Here is a 12952-nt window from a genome sequence, read left to right on the forward strand (position 1 = left end):
ATAATGAAATCTATTCTTTTAAAAGAAGTATTTATAAAAATTGTTCTATCTAGCACCTGTGTCAGCACCTGTGTTCTATCTAGCAACAATGCCTCCTGAGTAGCGAGGATAATAGTTACTCAGGAGGCACTGATGAGGAAGTTCACTGTATGAAGCCAGTGATCCTATATTGAAAATACCTAACCCAGAAAGTGCTGGCAGAGTGACTCAAATGGTAAAGGACTTCCCTAGCAAGAATGAAGCCCTGAGTTCTAATCCCAGTACAACAAAAATAAAAAGCAAATAAATTAAGGTTAAAAATGATAATTTAAGCAATACTTTTAGGAAAAAATCTCTTCTTTCCCACTTCTACATACTTAGATCATAAAGCTCTAAAGATGCCTGGAAGACATTTCTATAAGTGTAAATATATATGTGATAGGAAAACATGACCCAAATGCATGGGAGAAGCAGCATTACAGAGCAGACAGGGTCTAGGGTACAGCGTGGGCTGTCATTACTTACCAAACCCCATGAGAATAGCAGAGCCAATCACCATGATGACAGCCTGGAGGGTGTCTGTATAAATCACTGAGGCCAAGCCCCCTGTGGGAGAAAAATGGGCCAGAACATTTTATTTAGATGTATTGATTCATCTGATCTCACCTCTGGGCTCTCCTTTATTCCAAATATTGACTTAACACAAAACATATCAATAACTCCTCCCTGAGCCCCAAGAGTGTCTCGACATCATTGTTCTTTTAGTACTTATGTATTTCATTAATTTCCTCTTTCTCTTGTCTTGCTCTGGTTCAAAATTCTGTAGAGGACTTCTGTCTTTGTGAGGTTTTGAATACTATATGGGGGAATAGGGCAAAATTTTGATATCATGAAAATTTGTCATAAAATTCATTCATTGTTCCCATTTAGTACAGTGTCCCTGTTCTCAAAAGTCTAGCAAAACTGACTTTATCTTAGTGTTGGGATCTATCACAGTTTTTTTAGTTGAATATAAGAAGTAGTCATTTACCTATGTTTTCCAGCAATATTGAAAAAAAATTCTCTTTCAATTATAGATTCATCAGATTCTTAGTCAGAAAGAAATTTCCTTTACAAGATTGTCATGAGTAAGCAAGAATGATCTTGAAAACCGAAGAGTAACATCTTTATCTGTATGTAATGTGAAATGTATGCTAAAAGTACAAAAGTAGCTTCAGAACAGTCTTAATTATTCAAGCTATTTTTCTTTATTTATTCCAACTCAGCCATTCCAGCTAACTTAAAATTAACTAATTTTCTTAAGTCAGTATGCATGAGACACTACACCAATCTGGTTACAAAAGCTTAGACTGTTGGTACATACTTGCTTTGCAAAATCAACCTAGTTTTCACTCCTCTTTTAATTGTGCTAAGAATAGCTCACCTACCATGTCCTGGCATCTTGTGTTAATTTGAGTTTCACCTTGCATTTTCTAGTCTCATATCAGACATGGTCTCTCATCCAAACACAGCTAAGGTGCATCCATAAGGTTTCCATCCCATCTACCTCATCATTTTCCTCAATTAAAGTGCTCACCTTGAATAATGAGGATTATATCATATTTATTCTGGTCCTGTGACTGGCTCTCATTGAGGGCCTGAAATGGTATCCTTTCTTTGGCAATGACAAGGCTAAGACTGAGGTTACTAATTTCAGGATCAGATAAGATACATTAGAGGATAGCATGACAGGGTATTGCAGTAGACTCACCAGTGATTGTATAAACAGCAGTGACAATCAAGAGGATGAAGATTGCCAGGTAAAGGTTCAATCCAAAGGCCAACTGGATGAATATGGCTCCAGAAAATAAGCCTGACTGAAAATAAAACAGTTAGGATAATCATGCATCAGGCCATTGGTTTCTCTGCACTAGTGTCTACTCTCCCCTCTCTTCTTCTCCAAGTAGACTTCTACTCATCTTTTAATTTAAGACTCCACTTAGATGTCTGCACAACAGTATCTTCAATAAAGCATCAAACAACATTTCATTCTCTTTTCTCTACCCACATAACTCCTAGTTCATTGTTCAGCAAAGACATTTATTAAATGAGGTGACATGTCCTGAAACCTTTTTCTGTATCACAAGACTTAGAGAGAGTCAATATTTTGTCATAGTAATTCTATTGATTTGGGTATTTTCAAAAATATAATCTTGAAATTGGCATTCTTATTTGTCAATGAAGATTTTGTGATTATGAATGTTTTTATTCTCCTATAACTATATACAGGATTGGGTCTGTTTCTTAGATGACTGGAGTAATGATTTTTTTTATTTGGAAATCTTGAGCTACCAAGGATGTATTTCTTTGTGGAATTTGTGAAAGAATTTACATCCACTCTTCTTTACTCCCTGACATTTTTTGTAAGTTAGATACTGCTGTTATCATCATTTTGCATCTGAGGAAATGTTGAATGAGGCAGTTTGCTGTATGTCAACCAGATTGCAAGTTCTAAGCTCTTGGTGTGCATCTGTGTAGTGTGACTCAAAAGCTCACAATGTCAAACACTTTATTATGTGCTATTATGGGTTTTACTTAATTAAATTTATTAGGAACAGTGATAATATAGAAAAATCATGCTGGTAAGATGGTGGCTATGGTTGCATTGTTTTGAAACTTCACAAATCTCTACATTAAACAGAGAAGTCATATAGTCAAACAAACAAGGTAAGGCAATCCAGTGAAGTCCAAAATGCAAGACGTTTGGACAAATTAACCTCAGACTTGCATTGACAATTCTGGAAATCCATATGAACTTTTATATACCACTGTGAGAGTGTAAATACATACATATTGAAGATGTTTTGTATTATCTGTTAATATCAATCACATGGATATTATATGGTCAAGCAGGTGAACAACTTGAATACACAGAAATATTTTCTCAAGGGCACTAAGAACATAAAGAAGTTATATAATAGCATTATTTATAAGGGAAAAATAAAAACCACATCCTTATTCATCAACTTTAGGATGATTGAACAGATTTGATATAGTTATCTAATTCAATGTTCTGTAGCAATGAAAATGAGTAACTGAACCAACCACATGGATGCATCTTATGCATACAATGCTGGTTAAAATGAAGCACAAAACAGAAGATTATACACTCTTTGATTATGTTGCTATTAAATTTAAGAGGCCAAAATAAGTTCAAGTGTCAGTAATCAGAATGATAGGCATCTTTGGGGGAGAGGAAGAAAAATCTATGTAAGAACTCCTAAAAGGAGCTTGTTTACTTTGTAAATGTCACAATGTGCCTCTGTACAACAATAATTTCATAATAAACATTTAAAAGAAAGGTGCTTCTTTATTATACATGTTTCATTATGTGAACATTGATCCCACTGTTTCTTTATGTTAGAGGCACTGTAATATGATGCACATACTACATTCACAACACAAAAGGGCTCTATACTGATAGACAGGAAAATGGATTCCATGCCAGCCTTGACAATAATTCATGATATAAATGCATAAAACTAAGTGATCAGCTATATAATGTAGGGATTGGGCCTAACCATCTTTACAGTCTCTTTATATTTATGTAGGAGTAGAATTCTAACACTGCTGAAAGGCAACTGATGGGGTGATGGTCTACCAGTTGTTTTCTGGGATCCTGGATATCTACCTTTTCCTGAGTTCCAAGTACTTGTGAACACAGAAAAAAATCACTGGAGGACAACATAACCAGATCAACATGTACAATATGACACAACCACTCAATTATTTTCAAATCATCATACTCAGTTTTAACTCTACATCTTTTCCCATATGGTTTCCAAACCTGGATTTTCTCATCCCAGGATCTTGAATATACATATGGCTGAGCTCAGGTCCAATAACTTTTCTTGCTGTAGACCATTTGGGGTGTGTGTGTAAGGTGGTTCATGCTTAAATTCCTCCTTCCCACAGTATTTCATCTGTACTCTATCACTTAGCTCTTCATTTATGAATTTCCATTAATTGTTACTATATATACATGTGCAATAAAATTTTTCCTTCTTGGAAGTCAGATATCATTCGCAGATGATCAATTTTGTACTGACCAGACTTAAGAATGCTGGGTGAGTAAATGGAAAGTGAGAATATAGTGAAATCACATCAGTTTATGCAATTATTCTTTGATAATTGTCATTAGAGAATAATGATAAAAAGCAAGTAGGAGGTAGAAAGAACTCAGAGCAATGCAATAATTATTGTTAGGAAGAAGACACTTGAACATTTTAGTGAAAAGAGAGCTAGTAAAACATCAGGGGTAAAAGGATAATAGGGATATTTATAAAACAGGTGGCTAGAAACAGTGGGAAGAGATAAGATCAGGACAGGTATAGGTTGAAGGTTTGACCTTTTAGAAAAAAGAAGTTACCTCATCTTCAGAGTTGGGGGAAGAATGAAAGCCCAAAGAAAATGTAGATGATTTGGATGAGGGGAATGAACATTTCATGGCCTCTAAACTGAAGAGACCACCCACAGAGTGGGAGAAAACATTTGCCAGCAATACATCAGACAATGGACTGATAACCAGAACATACAGGGAATTTAAGAAACTAAGCTCTCCTAAAATCAATGAACCAATTAAGAAATGGGCAATTGAACTAAACAGAACTTTCTCAAAATAAGATATTCAAATGGCCAAAAAACACATGAAAAAGTGCTCACCATTTCTAGCCATAAAGGAAATGCAAATCAAAACCACACTAAATTTTCTAAATGATTAAGGAGAAAAATCATTATGATAAGCATAAGGGAACCAAAGCTAAAATTATGTATGCTTTATAGTAATTACTGAGACTATCAATTAAAATAGTAAGAAATACTTATAAAAGGATTATAAATTCTAGTTTAAATCCTGGCAGTTGGAAGAGCCCATCGAAAGGATGGAAGCTCTGGAGATGTGACATATAGAGCTGTAGGTACAAGGTCATGTTCACTTTGGGGACTTGGGGTCATGTAGCTCTAAATTCCAAGACCCGCAATATGTGCATCCAGCTCACCTGGACTCTTTTTTAACAAAACATGTGCTGGTCCCATTTGGGTATGAGTCCATTAACTCAGATCCTTCCAATATCCATATGATCCCACCCCATAAAAGTAGGAACAACATATTAGTCATTGTAGTTAGAAATAATTAAGTAAATTTCCAAGAGACATAGAAGGTATAGGGATAGGATTTTTAAAATGGAAATTGGGGAATAGAAAGACATGTAGTACAAGATAGTTGATTTTTATTACTCTTAAGATTTGAAACAAGACCTGCCACTTTATCCTCCAACTATATATTCATGTTGGTGAAAAACCTGTTCTAGATTTCTATAAACACAGTACCTAACTCAGCTTTACAAACATGAAGACTTTTCTATAATTGTCACCACTGAAATTTTCCAGAAACACAACAACTATGTAAATTGAAGACTGTACTTATAAAACTTGAATATTTACATTTGGCAAAGTGTAAGGATACAAAATCAGCATGCAAAAATTAGTAGCTTTTCTATATATGAATAATGAAAAGGCAAAAAAAATCAGGAAAACAATTCCATTCACAATTGCCTCAAAAAATAAAATACCTAGGAATAAACTAAACTAAGTATGTGAAATACCTCAGCAATGAAAGAAGTAAAAATAATGCAGAAGGAAACTGAAGACATTAGATAATGGAAAGTCCTCTCATACCTATGGGTTGGAAAAATCAACAATATAAAGTAATTTACAGTTTTTGAAAGCAATCTACAGATTCATTGCAATCCAGATCAAAATCCCAATGTCATTGTCCACAGAAGTAGAAAAATCAGTCCTAAAGTTCATATGGAAAAGTACTGAGTAGCCATAGAAATCCTTGGTAAAAAGAGCAATGCTGAAACTATCATTTTATCGGAGTTCAAATTAACTGACATGCTGAACAATGGGATAAAATAGAAGACACAGAAATAAGCCCATGTGCTACAGTAACCTGATTTTTTATAAAGGGGAAAACATACATTGGAAAAAGACAGCCTCTTCAATCAATGGTGCTGGAAAAATTGGGTACCACATACAGAAGAATGAAACTGGATCCCTACCTCTCACCCTGTACAAAAATTAATTCAAATTGGATCAAGGACTGTAATGCAAGACTAAAATTGCTAGAGGAAAACATAGGGAAACTTTTGAAGATATAGGCATAGGCCATTACTTTCTGACAAGGCCTCAAATTCCTCAGGAAAGAATTGGTAAGTAGGAATGCATCAAATTAAAAAGCTGTGCAAGAAAGGAAGCAAACACCAGAATGAAGTGACAACCCACAGAATTAGAGAAAACCATTGCAAGCTCTTGATTGGACAAAGGATTAATATCCAGAATGTGTGAAGTGCTCACATAATACACACCAAAAGAACAAATAATGCAATTAACAGATGAGGAAATGAATTGAACAGACCATACACAAAAGATGAAGTACAAATGCCTACTGCATACATGAAGAAATGTTCAACGTCTTTATCCATAAAGAAAATGAAAATGAAAATGAAACTGAGATTCCATATCATCTCAACCAGAGTGGTATTGTCAAGAAAATAAACAACAAATGCATGTGAGAAAGCAGGGAAAAAGGAACCCTGACACACTACCTCTAATGCCTTAAGTGCCATGCTGTGCCCACACAGGTCCACCAGAGAGGCCTTGCCCCATATGGCCCTCAGACACTGAAGTGAATCTCACCCTTGCTATTAGGCATGCCATACTACATCTGCCCAGGCTCATTAGAGTGACTCCACTTCTGTGTGGCCCTCAGAAATTTACTGCTAAGACAGCCATACTTCACCTACCAGGGCTCATAAAAGCAGTCCTACCCCTGGGTCACCCATGGATACTGATGAGTGCTCCAACATAACCAGCCATGTATGATGAATCTCAGATTTCCAGCAAATCTTTCCCACTTAAAAGAGCTGTATCCTCTCTCGTGGAGCATTCACTCAAACCACTGCAGCCTAAGTAGCTAAGACATATGCAGGCATCACTGATGTTTTTTTACAGCTGAAGAAGTGTCACAGAGACTACAATAATATATCCATCTGGAATCAAGCCAACATAATTTACCTAACTGATACTGAAGGACAAATTGTCAGAAGAAAGTCTTTACTATGAAAGTCACCCTATAAAAGTTTTAGATGCAACTTATTTGCCTGATGTACAAATATAAAATTAGGGACATAAGAAGCACAAACAAACAAGACACTCAGATACCTCTAAAGTTACACAATAGGCCAGGTGGTGGCGGCTCATGCCTGTAATCCTAGTTACTTAAGAGGCAGAAATCAGGAGGATCATTGTTTGAAAACAGCCTGGGTAAATAGTTTGCAAGAGTCTAACTCCAAATAACCCTTCACAAAAAAGAGTGGTGGAGTGTCTTAATGTGTATGCCCTGAGTTCAAACCCCAGTACTGCAAAAAAGGTACACAATAATTTTCTAGTAAATGACCCCAAAGAAAAGAACTGAATGAAAAATTCAAAAGGGTAATTTTAAAGAATACAAGAAACAAGAAAACACAGACAATTCAACGAAATTATGAAAATAATTGAATGCTGAATAAGTAATCCAGAAAGGAGTAAGATATCATACAAGGAATCAAACAGAAATCTTGAAGAGAAAAATGCCCCACAGTCGATAGCTTCAATAGCCAAATAACTAAGACAGAAGAAAGTAATTCTAGGCTTTGTGCTAAGTATTTAAAATAACACAGTGATACAAAACTATAAGGAAAAGAATAAATCAATCCTAGAGACACCATTAGGATTATAAATGCTTTTGATCATAAGTCATCCAGAAGTAGAAGAATGGGAAAAGACAGAGAACATTCATTTAACTAGCAAAAACTTTCCAAATTTTGAAAACAGTATAGTTTCAGGTCTAGGGACCTCAAAGCATTACAATTAGATGTGACCTGAAGAGTTCTTCTCTGAGGCTTATTGCAGTCAAAATATCAAAAGTCCAAATAAAGAGGAATCTAAAAAGAAGCAAAGTAAAAGTGTCAGTTATATGTAAGTGTATCTTCACTAGACTAGCAGCAGATTTCTAAATAAAAACTTTGTGCTATCTTTGTGTCACTGTGACAAAAATATCAGAGGGAAATCATCTACAAGGATGAAAGTTTTATTTTTGCTTCACAGCTTCAGAGGTTTTAGTTGCTTGGCTCAGCTGCCTAGCAAGCTGGTTTTAGGCCTGCAGTGCAGTGGTACATCATGGCAGAAGCATGTCATGAAAGAAAACTTTCATCTCACAGCAGCCAGGAGGCAAGGAGAGAAAGAGGAAAAGACCAGGGTACCAATATATATTTCAAGGATACTCTCCTAATAATCTAATTCCTTCAAATAGTGATTGCTTCCTAAGGTTTCCAGCCCCCTCCCCCATAAATCCATCAGCTGTAGAGCAAGTTTTTAACACATAAATATTCAGAGAAATTTAAGATCCCAATTGTGACAAACTTACAGGACAGAAGAGAATTGGGTGTTGAATTAATCACTACCAGACTGGATTTATAAGAAATGCTTAAGTGAATCCTGTATCTGAAAGCAAGTGGACAACATGTACTATCATGAAAACATTACAAAGTATAAAATGCACTGGTATAACATAAATACAAAAAGAAATGAAAATAATAAAATCTTATGAATATAAAACCATAAAATCACAAGGATGGACAACAAATGAAGAAGAAAGACAAAAAGGATATACAAAGGTAATAAAACTAGAACTCAACAGTAAGGGAAACTACAAAAAATGCTAAAACACATAGAAGACTGAACAACACATTATTGAATGATCAGTGGATCCTTGGACAAATAAGGGAGGAAACAGAAGGGTCCTAGAATCTAGTGAAAATGGAAGCATAATCTACCAGAACATATGGGACACAGCAAAGGCAGTGATAAAAGCAAGGTTTATAGCTATGAGTGCCAATGTTAAAAAAACAGAGATCTCAAATAAATAGCCTAGTGCTGGACCTCAAGCTCCTAGAAAACAAGAATAAGTGAAACCCTAAATTATCAGGAGGAAAAAAATAATAAAAATTTGAGCAGAAATTAATGAAACAGTCTATGGTTATATAAAGAGTCAATGAAACAAAAAATGTGGTTCTTTGAAAAGATATATAAGATTAATACACCCTTAGCTAATTTGACTAGACGAAGGATGGAAAAGACCCAAATTAATAAAATTGGAGATGAAAAATTGCATATCACAACAAATACCAATGAAGTCCAGAAAACCATGAGGGAATAGTTTGGAAAACTATATTAAAATAAACTGGAAAATCCAGAAGAAATGGATAAAATTCTAGGTGCATTTAACCATCCAACATTGAACCAAGAGGCTATAAACCACCTAGGTAGATATAAAACAAGCAATGAGATTGAAGCAGTAATAAATAATCTTGCAACAAAAAGAAGTCCAGGAGCTGAGGGATTCACTGCTAAGTTATACCAGACATTTCAAGAAGAACTATTACCAATATTATTCATACTTTTCCATGAAATAGAAAGGGAAGGGCTATTACCAAACTCATCTTTGAAGCCAGTATCACAATCATTCCAAAACTGGACAAGGACACAACCAAAAAAAAGTATAGACCAATCTCTTTAATGAACATAGACATGAAAATTCTCAATAAAATACAGGCAAACCAAATTCAACAACACATTGGAAGGTGATGCATAATGTATAAGTTGGTTTCATTCCAGAGATTCAAGAATGGTTCAACATATGCAAATTGATAAGTGCAATACAGCATATAAACAGAATGTAGAATAAAAACCACATGATCATCTCAATTCATGCAGAAAAAGCCTTTGATAAAGTTCAATATCATTTAATGATAAAAATTGTGAAGAAACTAGGAATAGAAGGAATGTACCTCAATAAAATAAAGGCTAAATATCACAAACTTAAAGGCAACATCACAGTAAATGGTGAAAAACCGAAACCTTTCCCTCTAAAGTCAAAAATGAGACCGGGGTGGCCACTTTTCCCATTCTTATTGAAAATTAGAATAATTTCAATGGTCAGAGCAATAAGACAAGGGGAAAGAAATAAAGGTATTCAAATAGAGAATGAAGGTGTCAAATTATCCCTATTTGCAGATGACATGATCCTATATCAAAAGGACCCTAAACCTTCAACCCAAAACTCTTAGAGATCATAACCACATTCAGTAGCAGAATAAAAACTCAATATAAAAAACCTCATAGCTTTTGAATATACCAACAATGAACAGACTGAGAAAGAAATTAGAAAAAAATTCCATTTATAACACTCTAAAAATAGCTAGAAACAAATTAAACAAAGGAAGTAGCAGACCTATACAAAAAAGTATAAATAGTCCAAGAAACCAAAGAAGATATCAGAAAATTGAATGATTTCCCAAGCTAAGGATATGCCCAATCAATATTTTGAAAATGTCTATACTAGAAAAGCAACATATATGCTCAATGCATTCTTCCAATTCCAATTACATTCCTCATAATGGTAAAAAAAAATCAATTCTAATTTTCATATATATGCAAAAAAGACCTTGAATATGCAAAGCAATACTGAGCAAAAAGAGCAACGCTGGTGCTATCACAGTACCTGACTTCAAAATAAAGTATAGCACCATAGCAATAAAAAGGTATGGTACTGTCACAAAACAGATGTGAAGACCAATGCAACAGAAAAGAAGCCTTATAGACAAATGCATGTAGTCACAGTCATCTAGAATTCATCAAAGGAGCCCAAAACATAAGTTGAAATTATTCAGCCAAAAAGATCATATTATGTCATTTGTACATAAATGGATAGAAACGAAGATCATCCTATTAAGTGAAGTAATACAGGTTCAGAAAGACAAAGGTCGGTTTTTTCCTCATATTTTGGAGATGGAGCCAATAGATAAAAATATATGCAACTACAAACATTTATATATAGACCTTGTCTGTAATAGTGGAACTATTTGATGAGACTAGGGGGACGAGGGAGAGGAAAAGATAAAGGCAGAGAGTGAATAATACTGAAATACATTGGATCTGTGTAGGAAGATGACATGTTGAAATGCACTGAAAATTGTTGAGTAATAAGGGATGGGGGAAAAGGTAACAGAGAGTAATAAAGGGGGTTAATCTAATTAAAGTACAATATATTGATGGGTGAAATACCATGGCATAATCCCTTTGTACAATGAGTATACACTGAAAAATGAAGGATAGAAATGTAAAACAGGACCTGTTAGGAGGTAGGTACTAGTGAGAGGAGGAGGGTGAATGGAGATGGTGAAGGATGGTGAACTGGATGATGTACTTTATATACACACACACACATCTATGTATGAAAATAGAGCAATGAAACTATTTGAAATCTTTTTAAGTAGGGGGACATGGATGAGGGAGAATGATAGTGGAGGTGAATCTTAGTAAGTTACATTATGAGCATAAATAGAAATGTCACAATGCAATTCCCCTATACATCTAAAATATACAAATAAAATGCTTTTTTAAAAAGTCTATGTAAAAGACTGGATTAAATTGAAGAGAAAATATCAGTGCTTGAAGATAGGGTGCATGTATTTGAACATCCAGAAAAAGATAAAGAAAAAGCAGACAAGTACAAATGGCACATGGAAGACCTCTGGGATTAACCTATGAATTCTGGGCAAGAAGAAGGAAAAAATGTACAAGATTTTCCATAAAACAATAGGCGAAATTTCCCAAACCTTGAAAAAGAGACAGTCATAGAGGTACAGGAGGCTTTTAGGACACTCAATAGGCAAGACCAGAAAAAGTTTCTCGAAGACATATTATAGTGAAAACATTAAATATAGGGAACAAGGAAAGGAGGACAGAATCTTTTTTGTTCTTTTGTAAAATTTAGTAGAAGAACTATGAAATTCAAAATAATAAATATCCATTTTATAAAGACAATATATTCATTAGAACATTTAGATTGTGGCTAAAATTTTTTGTTTGTTTTATTATTATGGTGCTGGGGGTACATGTGGCAGTTAGAAAACTCCTTACAATATATCATAGTTGAATTCACCCCCCCCCATCATTATTCCTTATTTCCCCATCCCCCAATTGCTGGAAAAGTTTCAATAGGTCTCCTTTCAAGGAAAGAATCTTGAAAGCTGCAAAATATGTGTCAAATCACCTATAAACACAAATCCACTAGAATAACATCAGATTTCTCTATGGAAACTTTAAAAGCAAGGATGTCAAGGAATGATGATTTCAATCTCTGAAAGAAAATAACTGCAAACCTAGATCACTGCATTCAGCAAAGCTACTCTTCATAACAAAGGAGATATAAAACCCATCCATGATAAACAAATGCTAAAGGAATTCATGACCAGTAAACCAGCACTGCAGACTGTACTTCAAGTAAACCTACACATAGAAGTGGAAGATAAATGCAACCATGAGAATACAGGAAAGAATAAATCTCACTAGACAAGTAAATAAGCAAACAAGGGATAAGAACAATCCAACACTACAAAAGTAAGAAAGTGGCTGGAATTACTATAAATCTTTCAGTAGTAACTCTGAATGTTAATGGTCTTAATTTTTTAATCACAACACACAGATTAGTACACTGGATTAAGAAAAGACACAACCATGCATTGTCTACAAGAAAGGCACCTCACTGGCAAAGAAAAGCACAGTCTTAAAGTAAAAAGATGGAAAAAGGTATTGCAAGACAATGAAACATGAAAGCAAGCAGGACAAGTGAAACTCATACCTGGCAATGCAGATTCTAAACCAAAATAAGTCAAAAGAGACAAAGAAAGGGGATCCAAGATGGCGTCTAGAGTGCAAAAGCAGACAGCGTGAGCTCTATAAATAAAAAATCTTGCTGAGACACTGGAGCCACACTTGGCAGAAATAAAGCACCAAGAAGAAACAAAACTTCCACACCCTGAATCCCCAG

General features: G+C 34.8%; 1 protein-coding gene across 3 annotated transcripts in view; it reads right to left on the bottom strand.

The window, feature by feature from the left end:
• LOC109675040 (solute carrier family 5 member 4-like) overlaps nt 1-12952 on the bottom strand; it is an 82522-nt gene that overhangs the window by 30448 nt on the left and 39122 nt on the right. For all 3 annotated transcript variants that reach the window (XM_020151872.2, XM_020151874.2, XM_020151873.2), the window contains exons 6-7: nt 1730-1835; nt 505-585 (exon numbers count right to left, since the gene is read on the bottom strand). In XM_020151872.2, the coding sequence (XP_020007461.2) occupies nt 505-585; nt 1730-1835 (187 nt within the window). The remainder of the gene's footprint in view (nt 1-504; nt 586-1729; nt 1836-12952) is intronic.

Source organism: Castor canadensis, chromosome 18 (assembly GCF_047511655.1).
Source record: "Castor canadensis chromosome 18, mCasCan1.hap1v2, whole genome shotgun sequence".
In the NCBI taxonomy this organism is placed as follows: domain Eukaryota; kingdom Metazoa; phylum Chordata; class Mammalia; order Rodentia; family Castoridae; genus Castor; species Castor canadensis.